We start from the raw sequence: 12331 nt of genomic DNA, 5'->3' as shown, positions 1-12331 counted from the left end.
ATACTTATATTTGGGAAAGGAGGGAGTATATGATATTATTTCTGTCTTTGAAAGCTTGTGTTAAATTTGTCTAAATACAATCTCGATGCTACACGTCGTGCTACCAGATACGCCAGCTTGCATTCTTTCATCTCAAATAAATAATATAAAAAGTGAGAGCAAGCAGGGGAAAGAAATGCCAACAAAGTTAAACGCAGAGTTTGACAGTTTCGCAAAACTGCCATGCATGCATGCTAGTATGTCCCTTAATAATAACCAGCATGGTAATTAAAAATCTATTATTTTGTTTACATATATACCTTTACAAAAATTATTTATCAAACGTTACTACATTAGAAGCTAAAATTTCAAAGTCCATCTATTTTATTTTGCGGGAAAAGTCCATCTATTTTGATCGGAAGCTAGCAGAAACTTTATATTGATGAACTTGGGTAAGAATATGAGCCAGTTTTATTAGCCTTGGCTAATTAGTTTTGCTCGGTCAAATCCCTCAATAAAGATTTTCCCCTCAGTAGTCAAACCAAGCATCAATCACCCGTAGTCAGCACTAAATGTCTTAATTAACTCGCACACGAAACCATACGTGGGATGCGACCGTGTCCAGTGTCTCGTAGCCACGCCACCTATAAAGCCTCCACGAACACAGCCCATCTGTTGGCCATCATCACCTAGCTACCCGGCGCCGGCGGCATACCTCCATATCCCTCTCGACGGCACGAGCGAATTCAGTTGATTTTGGTTCGAGATGTCTAGCCTGACCACCATGAGCAGCGCTAGTAGGGAGTCGCTGGAGGCGGAGGAGCTCGTCGACACAAGGCTGTCGCTCGTGATCGGTGCCGGGAGCCAACCGCCGCCGGTGCAGGCCCCTCTGCTACCGCCAGAGGCAGAGGGTCGTGTGCCGGGAAATACTGGAAGGAAGAAAGGGGAGAAGTGGATAGTAGGCGGTAGTACAAGGCAGCATGGCAAGAGGGCCAGGGCTGTGCACGGCGGCAGCGACATCGACGATGGCGACGACGGAGGGGACTCAGCCGGCCGGGCGAGGAAGAAGCTCCGGCTCACCGCGGAGCAGGCGGCGCTGCTGGAGAAGAGCTTCCGCGCCCACAACGTCCTCTCCCATGTACGTCCATATCTTCTGCTCGATCTCATCAATAGGTGCAAAGTAATTTGCATGCAAGAAGATTCTGATCGGATTTTTTTGAATTGCAGGGTGAGAAGCAGGATCTTGCGGGGCAGCTTGGGTTGAAGCCGAGGCAGGTGGAGGTGTGGTTCCAGAACAGGAGGGCGCGGACCAAGCTCAAGCAGACGGAGCTCGACTGCGAGCTGCTGCGCCAGTGGTGCGAGCGTCTCAGCGACGACAACGCGCGGCTCCGGCGAGAGCTCGCCGAGACACGCGCGGTTCTCCTCGTCGGCGGTTCACAGGGCTCGACGCTCACGGGGTGTCCGTCCTGCAACAGGCTCGCCTAGTCGATTTCGACTGCGAGATTACCGCCGCCATAGAACTAGTCAACTAGAAGTGCGCCGTCACGTAGCATAGGCTATAGCGTAGTGAGTTATCAACTGTAGGCATGACCGAAATTTAGAGTGTGTGGTGAGGTTTATGTAGACTCACTCACCTCAGCCTAACGAGCTGACAAGACTGATGCATGTACTACGCTGTACTTTGGTAGTTTCGTTATACATGTGTTTATTCACTTCCTCGTTCTGGATGATCACGATTCCTGCATGATCTCGAGCAGCAAAATTGGCCTCAAATATTAGGTCCTAAACTTGGTGCTCGTATTTTTCAGAATTTATTTTAGTTTTTCCGGCGATGCTCATTCTGTGGGAGGGACCAGACCGCATCGCCTTGAAAAATCACTAAACACCATAGTACCGAATACACCGAGCCATCTCCGAAGGGGTCGACTCGACATTGATATTGCCGCTCGCTCCAGGCCATACAGTGCCGCTTCTGCAAAGAGATAGCAATGACAAAGAACAAGACCATGGGAGACACACATATATGATAGGAGATGATCGGGAATTCGGGACCATCCCACACAGAGTCGAGCATGCTACATCCAAGGGACAACACATGCCCGACGACATTGTCCCGCTACAACCAAAAGGAACCGGGTTCCACAACAATGCCTCAAGAAGGTGATGATACCAAGTGCCACCGCCATTGAGCCTAGGAAGACGGACTAGGGTTTTCACTCGGGTCATGACATCACAAATGGACCAACAACAATGCGCTCAAGAAGAAAGCAACACCCTCAAGTGTCATTGTCGCCAGTGCCAGAGCGTGGTGCTTTTGGTCCAACCCTGACAAGTGCCACCGTGAAACTAAGCTTGCCAGGCCAAACCACGGGGGTGTGGTGGTGGGGCGGGGGGAGCTTTGCTGCCATCACAAGGCCTCTAGACCGAAACCAGGGAGCTGTCAGCACCGAAGCCTCTAGACCACAACTGCTTGTCGATAAGCCAAACGTGCAGCCTCTCCTTCCGAGGGCCGTCGCCCCAGCATCCAAGATCCTGAGTCTTTGCTGGCCTTCATCATTATAGCTCACTAACCATGGTAGCAAGAACAGGAAGGCACCTCCTTCCACTGCTTAGCTGGACATCAGACACCGAGTCCCAACTAATCTTGTGACGTAGTCGCCCACACCGGCGTCCCCAACCAGTCCTGTCTAGACTAGGAGAGGGCACAACCAACTAGCGCCAGTTGACAACCCGCCATCAAGCACACCATGGCCATGGCCCTCTTCTGGCCTTGCGAATGTGCAACGAGCAATGTCTTATCCGTGGCCATTGAGCTGGGACCTCTGACAACGGGGCCCATGTTCAAGAATTCATCCGATTAACCAGTTAACTTGCCGATTAATTCCTAGTTGTAGGGTCGCGTGTAGCCGATAAACTGATAAATCGTCTGATGAATTGATTAAATAACCGATTAACTTACCGATTAGCCTATTAATTCCCTACTCGCTAGCCAACCGAGCAACTACTACTTAACGTTTTCCTTAACAATGAGGTGGGACTGCCTGAATCAGAACCGAACCAATGCACCGTACCATTCCGCACGCGCCGACATGAAAGGACCTCCGAGCTGCCACTGATTGACACATATCGCCGCTCACAAGAAGAAAGCACTCCGAGGAGGAGAGCCCCGCCGCTGTCGGCTGCGCGGGTGGAGGGGGGGGGGGCATGGGGCGGCGGCACTATGTAAGGTCCGGTCACCCCAGGCGAGAGCGACACAGGGGTGAAAGCCTGTTTTGAGAGCTGACACAGGGGGTATTTTGCAAATTTGTCTGCTCAACTATACTCCGTTGAACGGTCACTGAGTGTCACTTTCTCCTTGATCTTGTTTACCGCGCACCATGCATGACGGAAGCAACAGATTTCCTTAGATTATTTGTCCACGGTTTCACAACAGATGTACTAATGATTATCTGGTTTAACTCGCAGCCTTTCCTCACGGGTCCGACCAAGAAGCTGAGTTGTGTTTCCCGGTCTCAATTAGCTCTCGATAACCATCCAGGTTCCGTACGGCGAAGGATGGTCTTGGCCTAGCGTTTCCGATTTCAACCTTGGTTGCCCTTTTCAACAACCGCGGCGCGACCACCCGACGATTTTGTCGGTAGCACGTACGGGCGTCAAAAATCTCGATCGTAGGGTTCGCATGCAGAGTCGGGCGTCAAAAATCTCGATCATCATAGGGTTCGCATGCAGAGTCTGACTCATCAAGCTGGAGAGATCTCGTCCACTTCTGGAAATCATACGTTTGCATATCTATCTGTCTGCCTTGAACGAATGGGGGCTTTTCGCTAGCCGGTTTCAGCAACCGCGGCGCATCCACGAATTTTCGTGCCTATGTCGAAACCTCAGTTTATATACGGTTCTCATAGTGATCGCAGAAGATATTACCACAAGTGAAGAAACGGTCAGGGAAATAAAGTTCTAAAGTGTAAATAAGAAGTTCGGTTCTATATTGTCAAAAAAAATATCATCGCAAAAGTATAAGGACATGTACAGTGATGTTATCTTAAGATAAATGATGAGATGGAGAAAAGGAAACTCATAAAAAAAGGTTTGTCTTCTTTTAACAAGAGATGGTCTCTTAGCATAATATGTCTCACCATGTTTTTAAAACAGCTAGTTATTGAAAATAAAGCTAAGAGATGATCCATTGTTGTCTTTTTTGTTATATCTAAATTACATGCAAGACTTAAGATAAAACTATTTTATCCTGAGTTCGGATACATGTTCCCTTTGCGCGAATGGCCAAGTTGGGGGTTACTAAATGCTTGTATTGGTTGGGCCTCGCCGCTATCTGTTGGTCCTTGTGGATGACCAGGAACAAGTTTACTATCAAGCATGTGTTCCCTTCCAAGTCTGCTGACTGCTTATTTAAAATTATCAAATTATGATGGATGACTAGAAACAAGTTTACTATTGAGCATGTGTTCCCTTCCAAGCCTGCCGACTGCTTATTTAATAAGAAGTTCGGTTTTATATTATCAAATTATTCTTCATCGCAAATGTATAAATCTTGCCTCTCAACTACAACACCTGATAATTTTGGACTACAATTAGAGCGGAGCTTGCTTTGCGGTCAACTTTTTTTTTCTTTTATGAAAGAGCTTCCAATCTATTTATAATTAAAATCATGTCAGTATATAGAGAATATCATAGGTAACAAAAATTACAATCAATTTCGTGGACCACCTAGCAATGACTACTTGTTAGGAAACAAACTTGACTATTTGTGCCACAACAGCGTGACATGCTTTTGTTTTTTTTTCTTCTTCTTTTTGTTTTTCCACTGTGCGCATCCATAATGTCTTTCGAACATTTCGTTGTTGCAATTTATAGACTGAGTGTAATTGATATCTTCACGATACTATATATATTCACTTTGTCAAAAAAGAAAATGGGGCCACCTCAATGCATCAAACAGTTTAGTGCAGGTGACCTTGCTACAGGAAAAATGGTGATATCTCATGTGCATGTCCCAACTACCACGACCACTACTGCACGATGGCTACCACACCTTGAAGGCAGAGTAAAGCTGAACATCGGTGTGTCGTACATGGACACCAATAGGGAAACTGACCGGTTACACCTTAAATATTTGATTCTATAACTGAACACCTTAAATTAGAAACCTCAAATCTATATTATTACATTTAATATGAAACCTAATTTAATCGGAGCTCGCTCAATTCTACAGTGGCTATGTCCGGCGGCCGGCCGCGCTTCTCAGATTATTGGTCTGGTCGCCGGCAAGGTAGAGTAGTGCATGGAACACGAGCCGGCTCAGAGGACTCAAGGCGCCGCCATCTCCCATGCCCTACTCTTCCTCGTCGGAGCCCGGCACCCGTTGGGTGCCCGTAGACGTCAGATCGATGTTGGATCCATCTTGGGACGAGCCGGCGACGTCCACTATGATGTGGTTGCGACGCCAGAACTGTTGCACCATAACGAGCGCCGGAGAATGTGACTCTGCCTCGCCGACGTCCACCACCGCGAGGGCTACCGCCGCCTCCCGCGCCCGCTACCTCGCACGGCGGGCACGCGGTGCCATGTTCTTGTGGAGGAGACTTATGGTGCGCCCCGATGCTCGGCGCGTCAACGAAGGGGTTGCGATCCGCCACCGCGTTCGGACGCCAGACGGACCGCACCGCCTCCGGCGAGGAAGCGATGGCACACCTAGCACCGGATCCATGCGCCATTTGGGTGGACGCAATGGATTCCCGACAGAAGGAGTCTGAGCGCTGCCGGGCACGAGCCTCCTCCCGGGAGCGGCAGAGCGCAAGCCGAACGAATCTCCTCCTTGGGGCCGCGTGGGATGAGCTCAGGGTCGATGGATCTGGAGGTGAAGGACTCGGATCCGCTGCCGTCATGTCGGAGACGGCCGAAAATTGCCGGAGATGAGCGGGTGGCGGAGGTGAGATGAGTGTGAAGTGGTTAGGGTTTGGTCCGGCGAGCGGATGGGGACGAATATACATGGGGTCGAGTGGGTCAGAGTGGACTGGGTCCGACGTGACGGGTCTGCTTGGACGCCCTCATATTGGCCCCTTATTTGAACTGGATATGAGGGGTGTCGGTCAGCCCAGACATTTAAAATCTATTTGAGACGCTCGTCTGGGCCAGATTTTCACGACAGGTCGGTGATCGGACAGGCCGCCCCAGCTATATAACTGCCCGGATATTTGAAAAGAGTTTGGCACGTCCGGCTGTAGATGCTCTTAATTACTATTTAGGTGCCTTTGGCTGTGTGGAGGATCGCACAACTGTGTGGCTGCGATCTGGGCCTGCGGATGTTCCTATTTTGTGTAGAACGATCTTGTAATTCCTTGAGGAATGAAATCCCTTACACCACCCACACACAAAATCCTCGGTTGAACCGGTAACTAATGCAAAGTGGTACTCCGTGGTTATTTGCGACGGATTAGCACAAAAGTTGGGATCCGACTTGCCTGCTTTCTTCCCATGCTTCTATCCGTGCTTTCACTTTATCCTACGGCTGTCTTTTTCTTTTTTTTCTTTCTAATATAATCATCTCCCTCTTGATTTTAAGGGGATGGGGCCGGACCTTATTTTGTTCCAATTAAATCATGCCACGTATGCGGGAGCACGGATGGGTGCATGCAGGGAGAGCAGGCAAGTCTCGTCCCAAAAGTTGTAGCTTCTTGTTAGGCCTCTTAATTGTAGTGTTTTTAGGAATGTATGGCACGAAAGTGGTGGTTTCATGCTATTTACTCTAAGACCTCCTTTGATTTAGAGGAATATAATAGAAATTTTAGAGGATAGGATTCTTATAGGATTTTTTTTTCATTAGAACCCTTTGGTTCATAGGAATGGATTCCTATTTCTACATAGGATTGGTTCCTATCTTTCATATTTCATAGGAAAATAAAAATAAGCCTAGACTCAATGAAAAAATTCCTTTGGTATCAACCAAATGACATCTCATTTTCTATTTCTACTCATAGAATTTGAGATACATGTCATCTCATTTCCTATAAAATTTCTATTCCTACGATAACCCTATCCTATGAATCAAAAGAGGCCTAATATGGTGAGAAACAACAAAGTTGAGTAGTTGTATCAGCAATGATAGAAAATGTGGCGATGAGCAAAATCCAAATGGTTAAGCAGCTCCACTAGCTACGTCGCGCCATGTAGTTTGGGTTAGTTTGGGTTCCACGAGCACAGCATGTCGAAAAAATATATTTTTTATTTTGCAATGATGACCTGATGAGCATCTAAGCTAAATATTTTGATGTGTCGGTTACCAGCTAATGGTACTCCTATGTTCTGTCTTCTTAAATAACTGGGTGACATGACATCCACTCATGCATCCACTACACCAGCGAAGCTTTCTACAGCACAGTGGGTGGAGTGGCTGATCTGACAGAGAATGCGCACAAATAAAGGAGGCAGACGATGCCATTCGGTTCTTGACAAGATCAAATAATTCAATCACCTCCCCACCGCACGACATGCCAACGTCTCGATCGAAAATCGACATGGTCTCCGACGACATCAAGATCAAGCCATTGCAACGGCAGAAGGTATGCGTGATCGGGGCGGGTATGGCCGGGCTGGCGTCGGCCCGCGAGCTGCGGCGGGAGGGCCACGACGTGACGGTGCTGGAGCAGAGCGGCGACGTGGGCGGGCAGTGGCTGTACGACCCGAGGGTCGACGGCGCCGAACTGCTCGGCGCCGCGGCGGCGCCGGTGAAGGTGCACGGCAGCATGTACGCGTCCCTCCGCCTCATCAGCGCGCGGGAGAACATGGGGTTCACCGACTTCCAGTTCGAGCCCAAGGACGGCCGCGACGGCCGCCGCTTCCCGGGCCACCGCGAGGTGTACCTCTACCTCAAGGACTTCTGTGACGCGTTCGGGCTCATGGAGTCCGTCAGGCTCAACACCAGCGTCGTCTGTGTCGCCCCGGCGCCGGGCCCGACGCGGCAGTGGACGGTGAGGTCCGTCGATCTCGGCAACGGCAAGTGCGATGGTGCCGAGAAGGAGGAGGTGTTCGACGCCGTGGTGGTGGCCAACGGCCACTACTCGCAGCCGAGACTGCCGAGCATCCCAGGCATGGAGGCGTGGAGGGGGCGGCAGGTGCACAGCCACTCGTACAGGGAGCCGGAGCCGTTCCGCGGCGAGGTGGTGGTGGTGGTCGGGTGCGGCGAGAGCGGCAAGGACATCGCCATGGAGGTGCGCAGGGTGGCGAAGGAGGTGCACCTCGTCGCCAAGTCCATGGAGGAGGTCACCCAGGGCCTCGCCAAGGTGATCGCCAAGCACAGCGCCAGCCTGCATCTACAGCTGCACGTACGTACGTCACGTACTAGTCTTCTTTTTTTCGTGCTCCAGCCATGTCGTTCTCCACATGCATGAAAAACGAAATGATTGACCCGACAAGGTCAGGTGGAGCGTCTGTGCGAGGACGGACGGGTCGTGTTCGGCGACGGCTTCACTGTGCTCGCCGACACCATCATCTACTGCACGGGGTACAGTTACTCTTTCCCGTTCCTGGACACGGAGGGGGCGGTCACCGTCGACGACAACCGCGTCGGCCCGCTGTTTGAGCACGTGTTCCCGCCCTCGCTTGCCCCGTCGCTCTCCTTTGTCGGCATACCCATAAAGGTACGTGAACCTGCAGTCGAGAGTAAGTTAGCGACGTTGCATTAGATCTTTCCGGCACATACGTGCATCGCCCAAATGCAGAGATCGAAGATATATCCTCCTTTTCAAAAAAAAAAACCAAACCAAACAATGCATTTGGTTTTTGCAGGTGTTTGCGCCTTGGTTCTTCGAGGCTCAGGCGAAATGGGTGGCGCAGGTGCTGTCCGGCAAGAGGACGCTGCCGCCGGAGGAGGAGATGATGCGGTCCGTGGAGGAGTATTACTGCGCCAGGGAGGTCGCCGGCGCGCCCAAGAAGTACACCCACGACGTCAGCTTGTTTGACACCACGGTACAGACAACTATGTACACAACGTGCACGATCATTGGACGCCCGTACGGTGCCATAGCAAATTAAGAGATTTACACTGTGTTTTACATTGTTTGTTGCCTTGTGTTCTGCAGTACATCGACGAGTTCGGGAGCAAGTACTGCGACTTCCCTGGCGTGGAGAAATGGCGTTACGAGCTGCTGGTGTCGTCGTTCGTCAACATGCTCGACAACCTCGAGACCTTCCGCGATGAGTACGAGGACAGCGACACCATCCGCAAGGGTGTGGAGGAGTGGCACTTGTCTGCACAACAGGCCCAAGCTGCTGCTACGAAAAAACAATCACTTGGTCTTCTCGAACAAGTAGAGTGATCGATCGTGCACCATATGAGCGCCTTCCATTCCATGGCATGTCGTGTTCCACGCTTGCACACGCTCGGCATTGATGTATCTATTTCGTTTTCATAAACGGTCTTACAAACCGCTTATATAAGTGCATTTGTGTGATTTTGTAGCAAATTAGGTTGTATGCGCATCCCACGTTTTAAACACGTGGCTTTGTGATGAGACTTTTAAAAAAGGGATTGCTAAAACTCAGCTAGCTTTTTTTGTTGTTGAGAGAAGCTAAAACTCAGCTAGCCAGGACGATATCTCGTTCGATACGTCAAACAAGCTGGGACAATATCTCGTTCGATACGTCAAATGAGTAATGCTAGAGTCACGGGTAAGGTTTTATAGAGTTTGCGGATTGATCTTAGTTGGCCTTTACTGATTGGATTAGGGAGGGTGGAGGGGCCCACACCCCTGAAAATCAGAGGAGTAGGGGGGGGGGGGCTAATTTGTGTGAAGAGAGCCCGTAAAGGTCGGTTGTTTTCCGTTGATGTAGGATTATCCTATATCAAACGCCCCAACGCGAAGACTATGCATGCGGGCCCTTTTAGCTAGGCCTTCTGGCCCAACAACACAATTCCCTTTGCAAAAGAAATAAAGAAAAATGTCTCAAAAAAATATCTGAAAAAAAGAAATAAACAAAATGTATAAAAACAAATAATTTATACAAAAAAATGAAAAAATAGTGTATAACATGTGCAGTGAGTATTACCTTTAGTGTACAAAAGTTAACGGCCATGTTATATGCAAAACATTTGCCGACATCTATTACATTACCAGAATACATGCATAGTAAAATTTGCATGCAAAATGTAGAAAGATAAAACTTGTAGAAAAATTGCCATGATGTAGATCAAAGTCAAAAAAGGGACTTGCTATATGTAAGTCGTCTGAAAATTTATTTTGGGCAAGTCAATAGTTTGGGCCATTAGATTAAAGATCAAATGACCGACCTTCTTTCTTGTTCCTCCAACTTTCTTCCTCCTCCAACCGTTCTCCTCCCACAAAATTAACTTGTCTAAATCTAAAACTCAGTCAACTTACATATAGCTCTTGTGGGGCAAAAGATTGCACAAACAGCATAAGTTTGCTATGATAGTTGGGTTAATGGTTCGAACATAATTTTACATTTTGTAAATAACATACATGAAATTTAAAAAATTGACATGGTATACAAACATAATTTACCATGATTTTTTCAAGTTTTTGCCATTTTGAAAAAAATAATCAAAAACAGAAATTTATGATGGTGTATAAAAGGTAATATAATTCCTTGAGATTTTGATAAAAATAATTAGCATGGTCCATAACAAAACAAAATTGCCATGGTCCAAACAGTAAATTTGCCATGGTCCAAAATAATTAATTTTTCATGCTCTAGAGAGGAATATAATTGACATGGTCCAAAAAGTAATTCAAATTTGGGATGATGAGAAACCTGAAACATACATACCATGGGTTGTTTCGATAGATTCTGCAAACCCCACAAGAGGAAAAACCAAATTACAAAAATGCATGAAAAAAGAAACAACTTGAGTAACCATGGCAACAATATTGGAATGGATATGTCGAAGACACAACAAAAGGTTGCCACCATGGCAACATATGCTTTTAGTTTGCCATGGGTTCTTAATTGAAATTTCCAAGGTTTTGCCATGGGTTTTAAATTTAAATTACCATGGGGTTTTAATTCAAATTGCCTTGTAAAATGTAATGAACTATACAAACACAAAATTACCAACATAAAAATTTCCATGGCAGACTTATATTAAATTTTTACATGGTATTTCAGTTAAACTTGCCATGTTTTGTATGAGAAAATTGCCAAGTATGTAAAATAACACAATATTAACAAAATTACTATGGCAGATGCATATGAAAATTTGCAAGGTTTTTTTATTGAAATTGCCATCCTTTGTATGGAAATAGAATGAAAATTGCAAAAAATAAATTATGAACAAAATTTCCATGGTGTATTAATATAAAAAATTGCCATGGTATTCCCGCTAGGAAATTACAGAACAATTTGCTATGGCAAAAATGAGTCTTGACTTACCATTTGGCTACATTATGGGTTGTAAAAAACATGTCTTGGTCCAATTAAAAAAATGCAAAGAGGACTCACCATGGTATATACTGTTGGAGAATGCAGTATTTCAAAAAAAATCCTACGATCACGCAAGATCTATCTAGAAGATGCATAACAACGAGAGTGGAGAGTGTCTCTACATACCCTCGTAGACCGAAAGCGGAAGCATTGAGTAACGTGCTACCTCTTGAGCATTGCGTTGGTTTTCCCTTGAAGAGGAAAGGGTGATACAACAAAGTAGCTTAAGTATTTCCCTCAGTTTTTGGACGCCACATCTATAAAAATGTTGCCATGGCAACCACAAAAATGTATTTCCATGGTTACTTGAGAAAAATAAGCATCATAAATGAAAAATATTCAAACTAATTTGGCGTGACACCCCAAAAAATAAGCTACATGTTGCCTTGACGAAAACTTGAAAAAGCATGCTCCCATGTATATTAAGAATGTCACCCCTGTGGCATTTTTCAACATTGTTTTGCCAAGGCAACTACTGTTGCATGTTTTGCCCTATTTAAAATGAGTTTTGCCATAATGTAAACATGAATGGTAAGGGATAACAAAATATACTTTCAATTGGCTATGAAAAAAATACAGCAGGATGTTGCCCAACATCAAATAGGCTATCACTAGTGCAGAACCGGGCAATAGCACCGGTTCGTAAGGCCCTTTAATGCCGGTTTGGTAACCGGCACTAAAGTGTGGGCACTAAAGGTCCCCCCCCTTTAGTACCGGTTCAACACGAACCGGTGCTAAAGGGCAACCACGTGGCATGAGCCAGCTCCGGGGGCAGGGAGCCCTTTAGTACCGGTTGGTGACACCAACCGGTATTAAAAGGTTCGGGGGTTTTGGTTTTATGATTTCTTTTTCATTTAATTTTATGTTTTCCATTTAATTCTTTTTCGTTTGATGG

General features: G+C 46.9%; 2 protein-coding genes across 2 annotated transcripts; both read left to right on the top strand.

Moving 5' to 3' along the window:
* Positions 1-487: 487 nt before the first annotated feature.
* Positions 488-1712, top strand: LOC125516102 (putative homeobox-leucine zipper protein HOX26). The gene is made up of 2 exons (XM_048681580.1): positions 488-1117; positions 1207-1712. Exons 1-2 carry the CDS (start codon positions 746-748, stop codon positions 1462-1464), a joined length of 630 nt encoding a protein of 209 aa, XP_048537537.1. The 5' UTR covers positions 488-745; the 3' UTR covers positions 1465-1712.
* Positions 1713-7349: 5637 nt separating this feature from the next.
* On the top strand, positions 7350-9536 carry LOC125513923 (flavin-containing monooxygenase FMO GS-OX-like 8). The gene is made up of 4 exons (XM_048679135.1): positions 7350-8318; positions 8415-8633; positions 8782-8961; positions 9075-9536. The coding sequence occupies exons 1-4, from the start codon at positions 7485-7487 to the stop codon at positions 9309-9311; spliced, it is 1470 nt and encodes a 489-aa protein (XP_048535092.1). The 5' UTR covers positions 7350-7484; the 3' UTR covers positions 9312-9536.
* Positions 9537-12331: the final 2795 nt, after the last annotated feature.

This window comes from Triticum urartu, chromosome 6, assembly GCF_003073215.2.
Source record: "Triticum urartu cultivar G1812 chromosome 6, Tu2.1, whole genome shotgun sequence".
Lineage (NCBI taxonomy): Eukaryota > Viridiplantae > Streptophyta > Magnoliopsida > Poales > Poaceae > Triticum > Triticum urartu.
This window is presented reverse-complemented; position numbering and strand designations above follow the sequence as displayed.

What these genes read in the sequence shown, in the direction of transcription:
- LOC125516102 (XM_048681580.1), top strand. Translation starts at nt 746, where the DNA reads ATGTCTAGCCTGACCACCATGAGCAGCGCTAGTAGGGAGTCGCTGGAG. An exon ending in CCCACAACGTCCTCTCCCAT is followed by an intron (nt 1,118 to 1,206) that starts GTACGTCCATAT and finishes TTTGAATTGCAG; the next exon opens with GGTGAGAAGCAGGATCTTGC.
- LOC125513923 (XM_048679135.1), top strand. Translation starts at nt 7,485, where the DNA reads ATGCCAACGTCTCGATCGAAAATCGACATGGTCTCCGACGACATCAAG. An exon ending in GCCTGCATCTACAGCTGCAC is followed by an intron (nt 8,319 to 8,414) that starts GTACGTACGTCA and finishes CGACAAGGTCAG; the next exon opens with GTGGAGCGTCTGTGCGAGGA. An exon ending in TCAGCTTGTTTGACACCACG is followed by an intron (nt 8,962 to 9,074) that starts GTACAGACAACT and finishes TGTGTTCTGCAG; the next exon opens with TACATCGACGAGTTCGGGAG.